Here is a 21,260-nt window from a genome sequence, read left to right as displayed (position 1 = left end):
ATGCCCTAGAATACTGGAATCAAGAAAATGGGGGTTGGAATCCCACCTCAGACACATTGGGAAGTTGCTTAACTCTTCCAGGTCTGTTTTTCCATCTGTAGAATGAAGGAGTTGTTTGAAGACTTCTAAGATCTTTCTAGCTTTGGCGGGATTGTCCACCAAAGATCAGATCACTAGGAAAAAAAAGTTTGTAGTGGGATGGGAAGGGGGAATGCATAAACAGATATCACTATATCAGTGAACTGAATAAAGCAAACATATTATTATTAATAACTTCTATTTCTATGGTTATTTGCTCCCAAGCAGCCCCATGATTTAGAGTGGAATTGCAAAGAATTATCATCTCAATTTTACAGATGGGAAAACTGGAGTTGAAAGCAATGGAAAATGACTTGGCCAAGGTCACACTACTAAAATCCAGATTTCATCTTGAGTCTCCTGCCTTCAAATCCAGTATTCATTCCATTACTCCATACTTCAGTTTCACGCATTTAAAGAAGACTTTAAAAGGGTAGCTGGGTGGCTCAGTGGATTGAGAGCCAGGCCTAGAGACAGGAGGTCCTAGATTCAAATCTGGCCTCAGACATGTAGAGATTAAAATTAATATCCAATATTCTAAGTATTATATTTTATAAAGTTTATTAATAATAACTAAAGTAAGAAAGCTAGCTAACCCAGCCCGCTCTCAAGAAAAAAGAGAGAGAAACACACACAGAGCCTCAGAACTCATAACCAGTACGTAAAGATGCAAATGTGGACAAAGGGAAAAGGATGCTGGGATATGAAAGGAATTCTGGTGAATGTAGTCCAAAGGTTCAAGAATTTCTAACTATACAGACACTTCCTAGGTATGTGACCCTGAGCAAATCACTTAACCTCCATTGCCTAGCTCTTACTGCTCTTCTGCCTTGGAACCAATGTATAGTAAAGATGGAAAGTAAAGATTTTAAAAAAATAAATAATGCAAATAAAGAAAGCAGAACCTCTTAGTTGGAAGGAATGTGATGGGGCCAAACCAAGCCCTGAGTGGGAATCTCCCTAACAATAAGATATCCCCAGTAATTGTGGTCACTTGGGCTTTCCTTGAAAGTCTCCAGGAAAGGGAACTACTACTGCCTGACCTGACCCATTCTACTCTCGGATAGATCTAATAATAAGTGGGGAAGCTTTTCCCTTAAGCTAAGGCTAAATCTCTCTCTGCAATTCCTCCCTGGCCCCACTACTGCTTCTAGTTCTGCTCACTAGGGCCAAGCAAAATAAGTCTAATCTCCCTTCCATGTGACAGCCCTGGAAATCCTTGAAAACAGCTAGCAACAAGGATCTGGAATTCTAGACACTAGATTTCTCTTAATGCAGTAAGAAGGACTATTGGGAAGCCACCAAGTGGGGACTAGAGGCCAGATCAGTAGTCTGAAACTCTCCAGACCTGGGTTTGATTCTTGGCCCAGCCACTTCCCATTTGACTATAGGTAAGTAAGTGACTTCAGCCAATCTATCAAAAAGCACTTTTTGAAACCTTTACCTTCTGTCTTAGTATGGATTCTAAAACAAAAGAACAGCAAGGGCTAGACAAACGAGGTTAAGTGACTTGCCTAGGGTCACAAGGGAGGAAATATCTGAGACCAGATTGAACCTGAGTCTTCCCAATTCCGGACCTGGCTCTCTATCCACTGTGCAACTTAGCTGGCCCTCAAAGAGTCTTGAAACCCTAGTCTATTCCAGGCTGTAAGCTAAGGTTCAAAGGAGAGAAAGACAAAAGGGAAAGAATGTCTGCCCTCAAGGAGCCTCCAGTCTAGATGGAAAAGAGAGCTTCTCCATGTAGAGGTTAGATACAAAATAAACAGAAAATAATCCATGAGAAAGGCACTAGCAGCTGCCTGGGGACAGGGTAATGAAGCAAGGTTTGCTTACAGAAGATGGCACTTGATCAGAGTCTGGAGGAAAACTAGAGTCTGGTGAGGTGAGGAAGAAGAGCATCCCAGGCAATGAGGGATGGGTGAGCAAGCAATCTAGTGCCCACCAATTGGAGTCAAAACCCACTCATGAATGTAAAGGCATCATAGAAAGTGCTGAGACTTGTTCCCATTTTCTAGATGGGGAAATCCAAGACCCAAAGTCACATATCTACCCATCCTGGCTGAGCTAGGATTTGAACCCATGTCCTCAAACTCCGAATCCAAAACTCCTTCTAATGTGTCACAAACAATAGTTCTTCTATATGCCTGAAAAGCTTGACTCTGAAGGCTATGCTCAAACCACTTTGAATGGCACAATTCTCAGTGAGAGAGGCAGAACTGAACTGTTTGTGGGAGAAATCTCTCTCTTTGTCTGAGGGAGCCCTCCTTGGCTGGCAGTCACCCGATTTCCCTCCTGTGCCAGGACCCTCCTCCTTTCCCTCACCCACAGAGATGGGAGCCCCTGCCAACAGGACTGACCCAGAAATGCTCCCATCCCTACTGTATGTTGGGAGGCTCCAGATCATGCCCAGCTTAAGGGCAAGTCTCCTGGGAGGTTCCTTGGGCAGGAGCCCATGACCAGGTTCTTTTCCTCTATGTTCCCTTCTAAGAATCATTGACCATCAAAATCAGAAGGAACTCTAAGGATATGTAGTCTAATTTGTACCTGAGCAGGAATCCCTTCCTAAGCATCTTAAAGATTTCCATTAAATTCTCTGGGTCTCAGTTTTCTCATCTGTTAAATGGGCTACCTATTTCAGTGGGGTTTGGGGAGGAAAAAGGTTTTCAGAGCTCAAAGTACTACAGAAATGTGAATTATTAGTATTATTAAATTGTAGGTCCAGGTGGCAGGCAGGGGCAGACTGGACTGAATATTATCTAAGGTCCTACTAAAGTGGGCAGAGAATCTCAGAGCTGGAAATCACCGTAGGAAGCATCAAGTTCAATTTACATCTGCACAGGGAACCACTTGACCAGGATGTAGTAAAAGAATGACCCAGTCTGAGCACATAGTAGGGGACTTAGTAAATGCTAATTGTTTGACAGTTTCTATGGATGAGGAGCTCACTACCTCCCAAAGCAGTTCCACCTTTGGACAGCTGTAAATGTTAACTATAAATGGGCAGCTAAGTGACACGGCGGATAGAGTGCTGGCTCTAGATTCAGGAAGATTTGTTTAAGTTCAAATCTGGCCTCAGCTGTGTGCCTTAGGGCAAGTCAGTTAACCCTGTTGGCCTCAGTTTCATCATCTGTAAAATGAGGTGGAGAAAGAAATGGCAAACCACTCCAGGATCTTTGCCAAGAAAACCCCAAAAGGAATCACAAAAAGTGAGGCACAACTGAAAATAACTAAATGATGACAACAAACATTAGAGTATTTTTTCTTATCGAACCAAGATTTGCCTCAATTTCTTCCCAGTGCAACTTGGTTCTCCTCACCGGGGCCAAGCAGAATAGAGTCAATCTCCTCTTTCACTTGACTGCCCTTCAAATACTAGAAGGCAGCTATGCTCCTCTCCACATACCCCAACTTTTCTCCATGTGAAACACCCTCCAATTCTGTCTCCAGTCCAGTGAAAAATATATGGAAAATGCTTTGCGAACCATACCAGCTAGGAGGAAGAGGAAGGATCACAGAAACACTGAATAGTCTGACTTTGTCTGGGTGGAGGGGAAGTGAGGTCTGGTGAGGAGAGCACTGGACTCAAAATCCTGAGACCCGAGTTCAAGTTGTGATTCTGAGATTAGCTGGGTGACCTTAGAGGAGTCAATAATATTAGTTACTTCGCAGAAGGAAAACATTTCCTTGATCACATGGGTCGATGAGTATATATGATTGGGGATGCAGACTCTAAAGATCACCCTAGTGCAAATATCAATAATATGGAAGCAGGACTTGATCAATGGCACATGTAAAACCCGCGGCTATGAGAGGGGGGTGGAGAGAGGGGAGAGAAAGAACATGAATCTTGTAACCATGGAAAAATATTCTAAATTAATTAGTTAAATAAAAAAATCAAAAAATAATAATAATATTAGTTACTTGATTTTCCCTAGTGTTTTACAGGGCATTCCCACTCCCATGGATTCCCACCTTTGCATATTCCATTTAGTCAATCAACAGACATTTATTAAACACCTATTATGTGCTGGGGATTCAAAGATTTGGCTTCCTCATCTGTAAAATGGGAATAAAATTGTGTATATTCTCCATATCCCAAGGGTGTTATGAGGAAAGGGTTTAAGGTTTAGGTCATGGTGGATCCTCAGACCAGATCAAAGCTTCTCTAGAAAACCCCAACAAAGTCCACCACCAGCCTTAGCTTGGGAAAGAGAGGAGGCAAGGGGAAGAGAGAGTAGAAACCATTCAGGTGAAATGCAGCTCCTTCCCCTCCTAGTCCCAGTGGAGAAGTGAGGGCCACCCCCCCATCCACTTCCAGGTCTCCCAGCCTGTCTGTTCAGGACAAGTACAGAGCAATAATGGCTGTGGTTTCTCCCCAGAGATCTCCCTGGATGTGGATGCAGACCGAGATGGAGTCGTGGAAAAGAATAATCCTAAGAAGGTAAGTAATTCTAGTTTATCCCATCCCAAACCACAGTACATTTTACCTCATTTGTTCTTTAAGAATCTATGTTCCAGGGGGCAGCTGGGTAGCTCAGTGGAGTGAGAGTCAGGCCTAGAGACAGGAGGTCCTAGGTTCAAACCCGGCCTCAGCCACTTCCCAGCTGTGTGACCCTGGGCAAGTCACTTGACCCCCATTGCCTACCCTTACCAATCTTCCACCTATGAGACAATACACCAAAGTACAAGGGTTTTAAAAAAAAAAAAAAAAAGAATCTATGTTCCAGGAGGCAGCTGGGTGGCTCGGTGGATTGAGAGCCAGGTCTAAAGATGGGAGGTCCTTGGTTCAAATCTGGCCTCAAACACTTCCTAGCTGTGTGACCCTGGGCAAGTCACTAGACCTCCATTGCTTAGCTCTTACTGCTCTTCTGCCTTAGAACCAATACACAGTATTGATTCTAAAACAGAAGATAGGGGTTTAAAAAAAAAAAAGAATTTATGTTCCATTGCTTTTGCTCCCTATATGTTTAGTTCTTTAAAGCTCCTCCCTTCCCCCTTTATAAAATGAGCAATGTACTGTCACGCTGAGTTAACACCAGCCTTTCACTTTGTGGGGAACAAAACCTTGTTTCAGATCTTAATTCAGGTCAAGGTGGGTTTGGTGCGGTCTCTTTCATGTATGATTGGCAAGGGCAGGGGTGTGGGTCACCAAGGCTTTCTCCAGTATGTGTCGATTAAGATAAGAGTGCATTGGCAAAGTTATTAAGGCTTTAACTATGCCATTTCCATACTCCACAGTTAATAGAGCACCAAAAGTAGAGCCACAGATCTTCAAATAACTTAATAAAATGGTTTAGTGATTTTTTTTAATCAACAAATTTAATAGGGAGATTTAGTGTGAAGGATATAGAAATTTACCAGACTAGATATGCCGGTGAGCCTGGATTATTCACCATAACTTTTACCTAATTGTGAGTAAGCAATATACTGTTAACCTGATTTTGTTGTTCCAAGCAGAACTGACATGCCTTTTTATCTTGTGAATGAAAGTTCTGTGATATTGTGGTGCATGAGACTATTATGCTGTATTTGATAGTGTTGTGACTTCAACTGTTGTTCCTCTTTTTTTATTGAAATTTTTTAATTTGTTATTATATATAATTTATTATATGGTTTATATATTTTATATAATTTATTACATACATTATATAAATAATTTATTAATTATATTTAATTAATTGATTTAGAATATTTTTCCATGGTTACATGATTCATGTTCTTTCCTCTCACCCCCCTCCCGTAGCGAATGAGCAATTCACTGGGTTTTACATGTGTTATTGATGAAGAGCTATTTCCATATTATTGATATTTGCACTGGGGTGATCGTTTAGAGTCTCCATCCCCAATCATATCCCCATAGACCATGTGTTCAAGCAGTTGTTTTTCTTCTATGTTTCTCCCTCAGGTCTTTCTCTGAATGTGAATAGTGTTCTTTCTCATAAATCCCTCAGAATTGTCCTGGATCATTGCATTACTGCTAGTTGTAAGGGGGAAAAAAGGGGGAAAAGGGGGTTTTATGGGTTCACTATGGGTTTAATAGTTCACTGTGAACTATTATCAATCCTCTGGCGACCACCTTTTAATATATTGAACTCATAAAACCCCCTTTTCCCCCTTACATAGTAGAGAAGTCCTTTGCATTTAATTGTGACACAGTGTATCCATCTCTGTGTATGAGGTTCTCCTGGTTCTGCTCCTTTCACTCTGCATCAGTTCTTGGAGGTCTTTCCAGTTCACATGGAATTCCTCCAGTTCATTATTCCTTTTAGCACAATAGTATTCCATCACCAACAGATAGCACAATTTGTTCAACCATTCCCCAATCGAGGAACATTCTCTCATTTTCCAATTTTTTGCCACCACAAAGAGCACAGCTCTAAATATTTTTGTACAAGTCTTTTTTCCTTATGATCTCTTTGGGGTACAAACCCAGCAGTGGTATGGCTGGATCAAAGGGCAGGCAGTCTTTTAGAGCCCTTTGGGCATAGTTCCAAATTGCCCTCCAGAATGGTTGGATCAGTTCACAACTCCACCAGCAATGCATTAATGTCCCAATTTTGCCACATCCCCTCCAACATTCACCACTTTCCTTTGCTGTCATATTAGCTAATCTGCTAGGTGTGAGGTGGCACCTCAGAGTTGTTTTGATTTGTATTTCTCTAATTATGAGAGATTTAGAACATTTTCTCATGTGCTTATTGATACTTTTGATTTCTTTATCTGAAAACTGCCTATTCATGTCCCTTACCCATTTATCAATTGGGGAATGGCTTGAATTTTTTGTACAATTGATTTAGCTCCTTATAAATTTGAGTAATTAGACCTCTGTCAGAAGTTTTTGTCATAAAGATTTTTTCCCAATTTGTTGCTTCCCTTCTAATTTTGATTGCATTGGTTTTGTTTGCATGTGTTCCTCTTAATTAATGTGGCGATTCCTTTAACCATGATTTGCTGGCATCAAGTGAATGACTGCACAGAGTGAAAACTGTCTAGGTTATCTGGACAGACCGTGAAGTAAAATGCGATTTGTTAAAAGTAAGGCATGTTCAAAAATGGCCATTAATGGATACAGATGCAGGCTTTCACGAGTTGGCATTTTCAGCAAATGACTGTGGGATTTTAGCAGCTGTGAGACCAGCAAAGTTCATTTAAATTTGCTCTTTCCCTCTTGTCCTCACAACATTGTTTTTGACTCTTTCTAGATTGAAGCAGTGGTGTTTTGTTCCTTCCGTATTTACAAATGAAACACTTTTTTTAGTGTTTCTAAATTTTAAAATCTGTTTGGTTGGTAATCAAATGGTTGGAACAGTGTTTTGACTTCTATTTTAAGCATGTTGTTGACTAAAGGCTTCATTGAAGAAGCATTCTACCAACGAGGTCAGTTTGATTCTGGAATCTGTAAGTAATGTGGCACCTGATACTTTCTGGTGCTTGATATTTTTGAAGACCAATAATTCAAGTGGATTTTGTCCTTCAACACTATCCCAAGAGATTCAATGATGACATTTGTTGGCTTGAAGTCTGATTTTTTTTTAATATTCTGAAGATCCCTTTCTAACTAGTTGGAAAATGCACAGATTTATAGAAGCATGAAAACATAAGCCTCTGATAGAAAAGTAAAAGCTGGCGAATGGATATTATTCTAAATTAATCTAGTATAATCACAAGAGGGGAAGTTTGGTGTCATAATTTCTCTCTTCATGGTGTTGGACTTGAATCAGTTAAAATATATTTTCAAAATCTGTACCACAAAACTTAATGCTTCAATAAAAGTTTGCTTAATTTAAAAAAAGAGGGGACATCTGGGTAGCTCAGTGGATTGAGAGCCAGGCCCAGATACGGGAGGTGCTGGGTTCAAATCTGGCCTCAGACACTTCCCAGCTGTGTGACCCTGGGCAAGTCACTTGACCCCCATTGCCTAGCCCTTACCACTCTTCTGCCTTGGAGCCAATAAAAAGTATTGATTCCAAGACGGAAGGTAAGGGTTTAAAAAAAAAAAAAAAAGAATCTATGTTCCTTGAGAACACAGCTGGCTTCATCCCCCAGGCAACTGGTGACTAACACATCCCTTCACATCAAGGACTGAACTGAGTTCCTACTTGTGAGTCACTTCACCTGTTTGCCTCAGTTTCCTCATCTGTAAAATGGGGACATTAATGGCACCTACCTCCCAGAGCTGTTGTGAGGATCAAATGAGATGATACCGTATTTGTCAAATTCTTAGCACAGTGCCTAGCACAGAGTAGGCACTTAATAAATAGTTGTTTCCCTTCACTTCCTTGAATAAGTCCAGGGGCACAGCCTTGATCTAAGTATTTATGGGGAAACAGGGTTCTTGCCTTTACAGTATTCCTAGTCTGCAGTCGAGGAAAGACCTAGTTCCTGGCTTCAAGAAGCTTCTAAGCTGAAGGAGGAGAAATGAATGAATGAATGAATGAATGAAAAAGTATTTATTATCTACTGTTCTAGACTACAAATAGAAAAAACAAACAATTTTAAAGAGTCTCTGCCCTCAAGGAGTAATTCTAAATTCTAAAAAGGACAAAGGAAGTAACATCTAGAGTGATTTGCAAACCTTAAAGTACTACATAAATTCCAGCAATTATTTCTATTTCTAGATGTTACTTCTGAATGAGAAGGGGAAGGGTTGCCCAATGAATGGGACAGCCTGGGATGAAGATGGCCAGAGAACAGAACGCTGAGTCTGAGTCAGGACAGATAGGGACACGCTCACCCATGAGGAGTCCTGCACCCCAAAGTGGGTGCTAGGGGAATGGGTCAGAGGCATAGACTAGATGGAAGGAACAGACTAAAGAGAATCAGTCCCCAGCCTCATCCCTCTCTTCAAGGAGCTCCCATTTTACAGAGGCAGAAACCAGGTCTAGAGGATAGAAGTAACAGACCCAAGGTAAATCAGTATTAGAACTAGGATTAGATCCCAGATCTCCAAAAAGCCAGATCCAGTGTTCTCCCAGGGTCCTCTCTCTTTCTTCCCTCCCCACCTCTATACACCAAGGAGTGAAGAGGTCACAAGACTGTTAGGAATGAAAGGAAGCCCAGCCTCCAAGGACAGTGCTGCCCTTTCCAATTTAGCACCCAATAAATCGTGCCTCCCAGAGTCAGCCAAAATAGAAACCTGCCCTGTAAAAAGCCTTATTGTCTAGGTCTTGAGCCAGAACACATTAAAAGAAAGCCTGTCTCTCTAACCCTAAAGCACGGCGGATTGCTGAATGGGGAGTGGGAGGCAAGGGCCTGTGGCCAAGTCTTTCATGGATGTGCTGTGTGACCTTGGGTATATCACGCCCCCTCTCCAGGACACCATCTCTCCATATAGACAAGTGGTTAATGAACTTTCTTATCTCGTAATCTCCCCCTGACAGCTTCAGTGCCTTCTCTGCTCCCAATAAAAGAAAGCCAGCTGATAGTCCTGCCTTCCGGAGGCAGGGGAGGGATATCTGTGCTAGATCAGGCAGGGCCATTCTCTAGGGGGCTGATCCCTACTGCAAAACTGCTGAGAACTCACACCCCTAAAAGTGCCTCCTTGCTAGGCAAGGGACCAGAGATTCCTCTTACTTCTAGACCTAAATTCAAAATCCCACCTCTCTCACTTGTTACTTATACAACCTTAGGCTCTCTGAGTTCCAGTTTTGTCATTGTAAAATGAGATAATTAGAATACTCTATTGGGGGCAGGTGCGTGGCTCAGTAGATTGAAAGCTAGACCTAGAGATGAGTGGTCCTGGTTTCAAACATACCTTCAGACATTTTCCAGTTGTGTGATCCTGGGCAAGTCTCTTAATCCCCATTACCTAGCCCTTACCATTCTTCTGCCTTAGAACCAATACACAATATTGATTCTAAGAAGAAAAGTAAGGGATTTTTTTTTAAATAAAAAGTAGGGGCAGCTGGGTGGCTCAGTGGATTGAGAGCCAGGCCTAGAGACAGGAGGTCCTGGGTTCAAATCTGGCCTCAGACACTTCCTGGCTGTGTGACCCTGGGCAAGTCAAACTCCCATTGCCTAGCCCTTACCACTCTTCTGCCTTGAAGCCAATATACAGTATTGACTCCAAGACAGAAGGTAAGGGCTAAAAAATTAATTTGTTGATTGATTGCTTAATAATAAAAAGTAATAAGAGAGATTGAATAGGCAATTTTCAGATGAAGAAATCAAAATTATCAATAACCACATAAAAGTGTTCTAAATCCCTTCTGATTAGAGAAATACAAATCAAAACAACTCTGAGGTACCACCTTACACCTAGCAGATTGGCCAATATGACAGTTTTAAGGAAATAATGATTGTTGGAGGGAATGTGACAAAATTGGGACACTAATACATTGTTGGTGGAGTTGTGAATTCTGAAAGGCAATTTAGAATTATGCCCAAAGAGCGCTAAAAGAATGCTTGCCCTTTGATCTAGCAATACCACTATGAGGTTTGTACCCCAAAGAGATAATAAAAAGGGTTGTACAAAAATATTAATAGCCTCACTCTTTGTGGTGGCAAAAATTGGAAAATGGGAGCGTGTCTATTGATTGGGAAATGGCTGCACAAGTTGTGGTATCTGATGGTGATGTAATACTATTGTGCTATAAGAAATGATGGACTGCTTGTTTTTTATAAGAACTGGAAAGACCTCCATGAATTGATGCAGAGTGAAATGAGCAGAACCAAGAGAACATTGTACACAGAGACTGATAAACTGTGGAATGATCAAATGTAATCAACTTTGCTACTAGTAGCATGCAATGAACCAGGACAATTCTGAGGGACTTATGAGAAAGAATGTTTTCCACATCCAGAGAAAGAACTGTGGGAGCAGAAACACAGAAGAAAAACATATGATTTATCACTTGTTTATATGGGTATAGGATTTGGGGTTTTGGTTTTAAAAGATGACTCTAGGCAGACGCGGTGTTCTAGGCAACCCGGAAAGAAGACGTTTGGGTAGTTCCTCAAGATGAATGCCTTGACCAAGGTGAAGCTCATCAATGAGCTCAATGAACGCGAGGTGGAGCTCGGAGTGGCGGAGAAGGTGTCCTGGCACGCAGAGTACAAGGACAGCGCCTGGATCTTCCTTGGAGGGCTCCCTTATGAATTGACTGAAGGAGATATCATCTGTGTGTTTTCACAATACGGGGAAATTGTTAACATTAATCTTGTACGAGATAAGAAGACTGGAAAATCCAAAGGATTCTGTTTTCTTTGCTATGAGAATCAGAGAAGCACCATTTTGGCCGTTGACAATTTTAATGGGATCAAGATAAGAGGAAGAACTATCCGAGTAGACCACGTGGCTAATTATAGACCCCCTAAGGATTCCAAGAATCTCGATGATATCACCAGAACCATTCGAGAGAAGGGCTGTGGGATTAAAACCCCACCTTCTAGTTCTCCTGGCTCTTCCGAAGATGAGATGTCTTTGAAAAAATATAAAAAAGACAAAAAAGAAAAAAAAAGGAAGAAAAAAGACAGAGATGCTAAAATGACTATGGATAAACAGGAGATGCCTACATCATCTTCCCTAGTATCTCAACACAAGACCAGAAAGGAAAAGGAAGGTGTTGGCTTTGGAAAATCTGCCATTATAGGCCTTGAGAGGGGCAGTAGTCCTGAGAGACGTGAAGGGCGTGAAGGACGATGTGATGGACGTGAAGGGTGTGATGGACCTGCAAGACAGGATGGACATGAGGGGAGTGAAGTGCAGGAAGGGTATGATGGACATGAAGGGAGTGAAGGACATGATGGACATGGAGAAGGATGTGAAGGACATAATTGCCCAACTGGCTCACCTGTATCCCCCCAAAGTCAGCTTGAGTATGCAGAGACCTCAAGGAAGGAAAAGTCATGGCACAAGAAATCCTCAGGCAGCTCTAGCAGGAAAGAAAAAAGAAAAAAAGAGAAGAGCAAGCACCGGGACAGAAGCCGGAGTTCTGAAAAGCACTCACACTGCCATGAGGAACATTCTGAAGGGAGGACTAAGAAAAGGAAGCACAAACACAAGTCCCGAAGCTCCACAAAAGACTCTCATTCCAGAGATCGGGACCCATCTTACTCAAGTCACCACAAGTCCAGTTAGATGGATGGCTTGGCTCAACTTTTCTGTCATCCTAGAAATGAAGATTCATCTTTAAAAAATAACTCATCTGAGCTAAGCTGGTATTATAGCTTCTATAAAATAAAGTCTCTGCTGCTCAGTAAAAAAAAAAAAAAAAAGATGACTCTATTACAAAAATGAATAATATGGAAATAGCATTTGACTTGCAATACATGTATAATCCAGAGGAATTGCTTGTCAGCTCTGGGAAGGGGGAGGGAAGAGGGGAAGGAGACAACATGAATCATGTAACCATGGAAAAAATTTTTTTTAATTTTTTTAATTTAAAAGAGAAAGTTTGTGGTATTGTGAAAAGAATAGTAGATAGTCAGAAGACCTAAATTCAAATCTCAGTCACTTTATCAGCTGGTTGTGGATGCTGGCCAAGTCATTTAACATCTCTGAAACTCTCTTTTCTTACTTGCAAAATGAAGGGGGTTGAGTTGAAAGAATTCTCAAGTCCCTGCTAAATCTGACATTCTGAGACTATGTTGCTGTAATGACAGCTACTAATTATAGTTGACAGTCTATGAAGGTTTCTCACATATACAAGCCTTACAATATCCCTGTGAGGTAAGGTATATGTTAAAATCCTCATTTTGACAGATGGCAAAAATAAGTCACAAAATAAATGATTTTCCCAAAGTCAAGAGTATCTGACAGAGCCAGGACTTGAACACAGGCCTTTGAATATATTTGGGGGGGGAGTACAGAGCAAAGAACAGAACAGGGTAGCTGACCTCATAGGACTGAATAGAAAATGATTGGTTACAGAGCTGAGGCATAGGGAACAACATGATTGGTTAGAAGTTTGGTCCTGGGGAGCTAGCAATGACCCCTTCTTCTCTCCTGAGACTAAGAAGAACTCCTTGTTGGAGTCCATGTGAAAGATAGCAGCCCAGACTTTTGGACAGCAAAATAGACATCCCTGAAGGATATATCGATGGTGCGAAGATATCAGATCTAGCTCCCTGTCTTTTACATATATTCCCCAAGGTTAGCAAAATTCTCTTTGAGACAAGAATAGATCAGCGACTAAAAGGAGAGCTGCATTTCTAAACCTAACCCATTACAGACCAGCTGAATTCTGATCTAAGTTCAAAGACAAAGAACCGTGTCTTAAGCAGTTACAGGACAAAATCAATTTCTCATAAAACAAGATCAATAAAGAAATTATACAAGATCAATCTTAATCTTCTTGCTTCCCTCTCATCTTCCCCTCCTCCCCAATGGCTGTTCCTCAAGACTAGAGACTACTCCCTTCTCTTTTACCTTTAAAAAAACCCTTCATAGGAGGCAGCTGGATAGCTCAGTGGATTGAAAGCCAGGCCTAGAGACGGGAGGTCCTAGGTTCAAATCTGGCCTCAGACACTTCCCAGCTGTGTGACCTTGGGCAAGTCACTTGACCCCCATTGCCTACCCTTACTGCTCTTCTGCCTTGGAACCAATACATAGTAATCACTCCAAGATGGAAGGTGAGGGTTTAAAAAAAAATAAAATAAAAATAAAATTTAAAAATCCTTCATATTCTTCAAAGCTCATATCAATCACCACCTCCTACTTGAGGCTTCTCCTAATCCCCCAGCTACTAATGCCTCCAAAAAAACTTACACATGAGTTATTCTTTGCATACTTAAATGCTCCAATAGAATGTAAGGTCCCCAAGAACAAGAATTGTTTCAGTTTGTCTTTGTGTCCCCAATGTATGCCTAGCACAGTGCTGTGTACATTGCAGGAACTTTATAAATATTTTGGTTGAATAATTAGTGTATCATTAGTTCCATTTTATATATGGAGAAACTGAGGCCCAGAGTTCTGGTCACACAGCTAGTGTCAGAGCCAGGATTTGATCTCAAGACTCCTGATTCATTCACCACACTGCTTCTAGGACGCCCTCGATCTCTAGTTTGGTCTGTGCCGTCTTTCCATGCAAAGGGTGTTAAGAATAGATCTGGAATTGATCACTGATTCTAGGTTTGCCCTTCTTACTCTAACCAACCAGTAGCTGCTCTCTGGGCCTTGGAGCCAAACCGAATGCCCACAGAGATGACCCCTCTCAAAAGCAGGATGGGTTATGGAGATAATCCCAGAGAACTTGAATCAAGTCTCTCTTGCTTACTATATGATCATGTTTTCTGTTCTGGGCCTCAGTTTCCTCTGCTATAAAATTAAGAAATTGATCTAGAAGACTCTAAGGTGCTTCCAGCTTTGAATCCTATGAAATCTCCCTGTTCATGGGTGTGATATAGAGATAGGGGACTTAGCCACAGGGCAAGAGGAACAAGGCTTGCTAGTCACATACTGACCTGGTTTCCTTTGTCAACAGGCATCCTGGACCTGGGGCCCTGAAGGCCAGGGAGCCATCCTACTGGTGAACTGCGACAGGGAGATCCCCTGGTTGCCCAAGGAAGATTGCGTTGATGAAAAGATCTACACCAAAGAAGGTATCCAAGATGGCTCCAAAATGTCCGTTGGGTGGATGCAAGATGTTCCCTGGGGTACGAGGAAGGAAAGGGGGCATCTTAAATTTTTTCCTTTCTCTTGGAAGCCAAAAGGGATCAGAGGGACAGCTTGAGATAGTTGTGCCCAGTTATCCTGATCTGAACCGATACGGCATCAGCCTCCAGACGAATGAGAGAGTGGAGGGCAAAGGGCCAGGGAACTCTGACCACATCCTCTCTGTCCTCCCTGTCTCTCACAGACCTGAAGGACATGTCTCGAATGATCCTGAGGACCAGAGGCCCCAGTCAGCTCCCAGCCGGCTATGAGATGGTTCTCTACATTTCCATCAGTGACTCTGACAAAGTGGGCGTGTTCTATGTGGACAGTGAGTTTGACCCCAGCGTCCCAGTCCTGTGCTCACAATCCCACATCCCTCTACAGGCAGCCACACAAGTCAACAACTTACATTTATTAAGCCACTCCTGTACTGACCATGTGTCCTGACTTCAGGGAGCTCAGTCTGTCAGAGCTAGAGAAATCCAATATACTTGTGCAAAAGGGCTAAAGAAGAAATAGGGGGCAATCTATAATCAAGGGCTGATTCACTAGAGAGGTCTCATAAAATGTCAGAGCTAGGAGGAGCTTTAGAACCCAGAATGTCAGAGCTGGAACAGAAATTAGAACCCAGAATGTCAGAGCTGGGACAGAAATTAGAACCCAGAATATCAGAGCTGGGACAGAAATTTTAAAAAAAAATGTCAGATCTGGAACAGAAATTAGAACCCAGAATGATAGATGTGGAACAGAAATTAGAACCCAGAATATCAGAACTAGGACAGAAATTAGAACCCAGAATGTGAGATCTAGGACAGAAATTAGAACCCAGAATGTCAGAGCTAGGAGGTCCCTTAGAAATCAACTAGTTCAAAGACCTAGTTTTCCAGGGGAACACACTGAGATACAGACTTAGGGGAAATGACTTACCTAGGGGTCACACACCATATTAGTAGAAGATCCTAGACTGGCACATTTATGTCCTGCCTTCCCTTTCAGGATTTTCCCAGGCCACTACACTGCCTCAATCAGTTTCTACTTTTCTTTCCTTATACCTCCATAATTCATTTCAATTCAATTCAATAAGCTTTTATTAAGTGTCTGCTGTGTGCCAGGCACTGTGCTAAGAGCTGGAGATATAAAAAGAAACAAAAGACGATCCCTGCCTTCAAATTGCTTACAGAGAATGTCAGAGCTGGGAGAGATTTTAGAACACAGAATGTCAGAGCTGGAAGAGATTTTAGAGAATGTCAGAGCTGGGAGAGACCTTAGAACAGAGAACATCAGAACTGAAAGGGAGCTTAAAACACAGAATATCAGAGCTGGAAAGACCCTTAAAATACAGAATAAGAGAGGTAAGAGGGATCTTAGAACCTAGAGCTGGGAGGGAGCTTAGACACAGATTGTAAGATCTGGGAGATGCCTTAGAACTCAGAATGTCAGAGCTGCGAAGAGTCTTAGAATAGGGAACTAGAAATCTGCCTCTGATGTGACCTGGTACAAGTCAGTGGTTTCCTTTGGAGGAGATGAGCACTTACAAAGACTTCCATTATATTTAATTACCATAATGGTATAAAAAGACTAAGCTTAGGGGGAAAGACAGTCTCTGCCACCCCCAGCATGAGACTGGTACTTGTCAAAGGAGCAGCAAAGCTGAGAGAGCAAGCTAGAAAGGCCTAAAGGAGGCGAGGTAGTAGAGTTGCTATATAGCATTAGTCCTAAAGTCAGAAAGACTTGAGTTCAAATCCAACCTCAGACAGTGTGACCCTGAGCAAGTCATTTAACCTCAATCTGCCTTAATTTCCTCATTTAAAATGAGGATAATAATAGCACTCAGTAGCATAGCTGTGGAAGGATCAAATGAGATGATCCTGCTAAAGAGCTTAGCATCCATAGAAGGAGCTTAATAAACACTTGTTTTTTCCTTCCTTTCACGGAAAAGCCCCTTCTCCTAGAAAGTTCCACTAATTCACTAAAAGCTAATTCCAAGAATATTCTGAGAACCTTCCAAGAACCAGAGGCACCAGCCTTGGGGTCCCAGACAAGTCCCTCCCGACCCCTCCTCCTGAGTCTCAGTTTCCTTCTTTGTAAATAAGGGTGGGTCAGACTGCGTACTTTCTGAGGTCATATCCAGCTCAGACATTCTGACAGTCCAGGCTTCTACCACAGGAGCCCCATGAGTATATGGAAGGCAATGCCAGGTGCCTGTCACTCTCCTGATGCACCCTCAGCTCCAGCCAGTTCCCAGGGTGCTGACCCCAAAGGGTGTCGGAATTCCTCTAGGTGCCAGGCTGACACTACTGTCTACCCTGGGCTGGACATGTTTATGTTTATCCCATTCTGAGCCAGGTTGCCATGAGGATTGGGCAATTCTTGGTACCACCAACGGGATGCCATTAGGTCATGGGCTCAAATGCCCCCTATTGCAGAGGGTTGGGAAGGTGGAAGGGACTCAGCTCTCCTAATCCTTGGCAGTAGGGTAACACTAGCCTGATTCCCTGAACTATATGGCCTTACTTCTTAGGGTGGGATTTCCTAGCATTTCAAGTCTTGGCCAATCAAGGCAGGGTGGTTTAGTGGAAGGGTCATTATTGGACGGATGAGGGGGAAGGGAGCTCAGTAGATAGAGAGCCAGGCCTGGAGACAGGAGGTCCTGAATTCAAATCTGGCCTCAGATACTTCCTAGCTGAGTAACCCCAGACAAGTCACTTAACCCCAATTGCCCAGCCCAGTGATTCCCAAAGTGGGCACCACCGCCCCCTGGTGGGTGCTACAGCAATCCAGGGGTGGGGGTGATGGCCACAGGTGCATTTATCTTTCCTATTAATTGCTATTAAAATTTTTTTAAAATTAATTTCCAGGGGGCTAAGTAATATTTTTTCTGGAAAGGGGGCGGTAGGCCAAAAAAGGTTGGGAACCACTGGCCCAGCCCTTACCACGCTTCTGCCTTGGAACCAATAACTTAATATAGATTCTAAGACCAAAGGTAAGTGCTATTTTTTTTAAAAATAGGAGAAAGATTTGGGTTAAAATCTTGCTTTTGACAGTTATTAGCTATGCGACTGACCCTGCATAAATAATTTAACCTCTCTTCCTTAGTTTCCTCATCTGTAAAATAAGGGGTTGGACTCCATGGCCTCCAAAGTCCTTCCAGCTCTAAATCTGTGACATTATACATCTATTCTGTATCTATCTTGGTAGGTCCCTAGTTATTGGCATGCGGTCTCCTCCATTCGAATGTGAACTCCTTCTATACAACCCAGGTGACCTCATCCCAGACCACCACCCTATAAAAGACTGCCCCCTTCTCCAGCCAGATGGAGACCCCTAGCCATCTGCAGGTTTTGGGCTCCTCCCTTGCTCTCCCTTGCTCTCCCCCTACCCCACTCCTTTCCCACAATAAAGCCTTACTGTATAACTCAAAAAAAAAAAAAAAATGAAGGCAGGGATCATGTTCTTGCCTTTCTTTCTACCTCCAGCACTTAGCAGAGTACCTGGCACAAAGTAAGTGTTACATAAATGTTAGTTGTTGTTGTTGTTATTATTATTATTATTATTATTATCATCATCATGGGAAGCACCAGGAACACAAAATTATCTAGTTTTTCTTTAGGAGCTCCCTAGGAGGGCAGCCCTCCATCAATATAATAACATCTTCTGTAAGCTTGATTCGATGCTATTAGACACTGTGAGGAGATACTCCTGAGGTAGCGTGAGACTGGAAGGTCCCTAATTAATCTCATTCAGATTCATCAGAGAGCACAGAGCTATGAGACTGACTGGGTGCCAGGTAGAGATTCTAGACTATAGATGTGATAAGATTTTTTTTTTAAACCTTTACCTTCTGTCTTAAAATCAATACTGTGTATTAGTTCCAAGGCAGAAGAGCAGTAAGGGCTAGGCTATGGGGGTAAAGTGACTTGCCCAAAGTCTCACAGCTAGGAAGTGTCTAAGGTCAGATTTGAACCTGGGACCTCCCATCTCTAGCCACCCAGCTGCCCCCAGTGAGATTTCTTAACCAAGAGGGGGAAAGAATAGGTACCAGTGTGGTCAAGGAAGTCCCAAATCAAGAGCTGGCCTTTGCAGGCTTAGCATTCACCCAGAAATGGGAGGCCTAACATCCAATAGAAACAGCAATGGCTTTGGAGTCAGAAGAGCTGGCTCCAGGCTCTGCCCTCTTGCTGCTACCTGTGCAGCCCTGGACAAGTCATTCCCAGCTGAAAAATGAGAGGGTTGGATTCAGCCATCTCCAAAGTGCCGCCCATCCCTCCGTGCTGTGATCCTGGAACCAGAGCCGACCGATGAAGAACAAAGCTGGCCCCACCAGCTTCGAGCCAGAGGCCCCATGACGCTGGGCGGCTCAACAGAAGAGCATTGTTGGTCTCTGCTGGGAGAGAGAGAGCCAGAGGGGAAGAAGTAGGAAAGCTCTGGCGGAGAGGCGGAGGCTGGTCTCCTTCGGACAATGCCAAGATTGTCCCCACCAATGAATGGCTGCCTGGACGGTGGCCAAGGGCCCTGAAAGAGGCTCAGGCTCTGTCCCCCAGCATGGAGCTCTGTTGCTGGCCACATGAGAGGGAGCAAAGTCCGCAGAGAGATTGAAATTCAATGTCTGCGGCCCTACCTCCCCTACCCAGCCCGATGCCTGGCTTTCTTCTCTAGGCATCCTTGGCCTCTCCCAGGAAAAGCAGAGTCATTCAGCTGGGGATCTGGTGTCTACAGTGGGCATGACTCGGCTTTCTCTCTCCCCCACCCTCTGACCTTTGGAGTTGGATAGGCCCCCAGAGTGTCACTAGAAATGTTGCTGAGAGCATGGGTAGTGAGCCTGGCACTGCCATTGTGCCCATGGCAAGATTGGTAATTGCCTGGATTAGCCTGGCCTTAGCACCTTTCCGGTGAAATAATTCAGTTGGCAGTTGGCGGCCAAGGTGAAAAGGACAATGGAATGTAGAAATCTGGAACCCGGATGGTCACAACTGGGAGCAGCATTAGAGCATCATCAAGCATCAGAGCAGGAAGAGACCTTAGACCTTGAAATGGCAAAACAGAGAATCAGCAAGTCTAGAATGCTCTCTGCTCTTACCTCCCTCCCAGGACTCCTGGCTACCATAAAGTTTCACCTCAGGCGACATCTCCTACCAGAAACTTTTCCTGATTCTCCCATGTCACGGGATTGTAAACTCATAGATGTCTAGCTGGAAGGTCACTGAGTCCCGGCCCTTCGTTTTATTTTATTTTATTTATTTTTATTTAAACCCTTACTTTGCGTCTTAGTATCAGTTCTAAGGGGAATGGGGCAAGGGCTAAACAATTGGGGTTAAACGACTTGCTCTGAATCACACCACTAGGAAGAGTCTGAAGCCAGACTTGAATCCAAGCCCTCCTGACACTATTCACTGTGCTACCTGGCTGCCCCAAGCACAGTTCTTTCCCATTCATTTCAGGCAGTTGGTGAGTAGGTTCCTCAACTATAAAATGGGAATAATAATAGTACCTACATCCCAGAACTATTGTGAGAATCATATGAGATAATATTTGTAAAAACGCTCTAATAATAATTATAAATGTTTATTTCACTTCGTGTTTTCTGATGGAGAAAATGAGAAACAAAGAGGTCAAGTGATTTGTTCAGGGTCACAGTTTGTAAGTGTCTAAGGCAGAATTTGAACTCAGCTCCAAGTCCATTGGCTCTATTTGCTACTAGTCAACTAACTGCCCTAGTTGTTGGCAGTGCCAAGCACTCCACCTCCAATCACAGTGTATTTCTGTTGTATATTTCCTCTATTTACCGAGCTGTGCACATGATGTATCCCCCAACAGAATGTAAGCCCCTAGAAGTCAGGCACTGTCTCATTTTGGTGTTGGTATCCCCAGTGCCCAGCTCAGTAGTTGGCACATTTTTTTAAATAGACCAATGGGCCATATTTATAAAGATGTAAATGAATAAATATACATACTCACAGAGAAGTAGATAGGCAGATAAGACAGACAGGCACAGAGACAAGGAGAGAGACAGATTAGATAGATAAATGGATAGACAGAAAAACAGAAAGAAAGAGAGGATGGATGGATGGATGGAGAAACAGACAGAAAGATGGAGATGGATGGATAGATAGGAAGATAGACAAAAAACAGATAGGTGGAGAGAGACAGAAAGAAAGAGAGAGAGGGGGAAGCTGGGTAGCTTAGTAGAGGTTCAAATCTGGCCTCAGACACTTCCCAGACATGTGACCCTGGGCAAGTCATTTGACCCCCAATGCCTACCCTTACCACTCTTCTGCTTTGGAGCCAATACACAGTATTGACTCCAAGATGGAAGGTGAGGGTTTATTTTTTTTTAATTAAAAAAAAGAAAGAGAGAGAGATATAGAGAGAAACAGACAAAGATGGAGCTAGAGGGATAGATAGAAAGATAGATAAATGGATAGACAGAAAAACAGATAGACAGATGGAGAAAGAGACAGAAAGAGAAGAAGAGAGATGAAGAAACAGACAGATGGAGACAGATGGATAGATAGGTTAGATAGATAAATGGATAGAAAGTTAGATGGATGGACAGAGAGAAAGTGAGAGTGTGAGAGTGAGAGTCAGG

At 42.8% G+C, this 21,260-nt stretch overlaps 2 protein-coding genes across 2 annotated transcripts in view; both read left to right on the top strand.

Annotated features, from left to right (window-relative positions):
• Positions 1 to 21,260, top strand: part of PADI2 (peptidyl arginine deiminase 2) — a 69,716-nt gene that overhangs the window by 18,775 nt on the left and 29,681 nt on the right. Inside the window, exons 4-6 of the mRNA XM_044667803.1 lie at positions 4,458 to 4,519; positions 14,502 to 14,619; positions 14,877 to 15,002. Of these exons, the coding sequence (XP_044523738.1) occupies positions 4,458 to 4,519; positions 14,502 to 14,619; positions 14,877 to 15,002 (306 nt within the window). The remainder of the gene's footprint in view (positions 1 to 4,457; positions 4,520 to 14,501; positions 14,620 to 14,876; positions 15,003 to 21,260) is intronic.
• On the top strand, positions 10,941 to 12,293 carry LOC123240345 (RNA-binding motif protein, X-linked 2-like). The gene has a single exon (XM_044667804.1). The coding sequence runs from the start codon at positions 11,039 to 11,041 to the stop codon at positions 12,155 to 12,157; it is 1,119 nt and encodes a 372-aa protein (XP_044523739.1). The 5' UTR covers positions 10,941 to 11,038; the 3' UTR covers positions 12,158 to 12,293.

This window comes from Gracilinanus agilis, chromosome 3 (assembly GCF_016433145.1).
Source record: "Gracilinanus agilis isolate LMUSP501 chromosome 3, AgileGrace, whole genome shotgun sequence".
NCBI lineage: Eukaryota > Metazoa > Chordata > Mammalia > Didelphimorphia > Didelphidae > Gracilinanus > Gracilinanus agilis.
The sequence above is the reverse complement of the archived record's forward strand: the minus strand, read 5'-3'. Positions and strand labels throughout refer to the sequence as shown.

Coding starts and splice junctions, on each gene's coding strand:
- LOC123240345 (XM_044667804.1), top strand. CDS start 11,039: ATGAATGCCTTGACCAAGGTGAAGCTCATCAATGAGCTCAATGAACGC.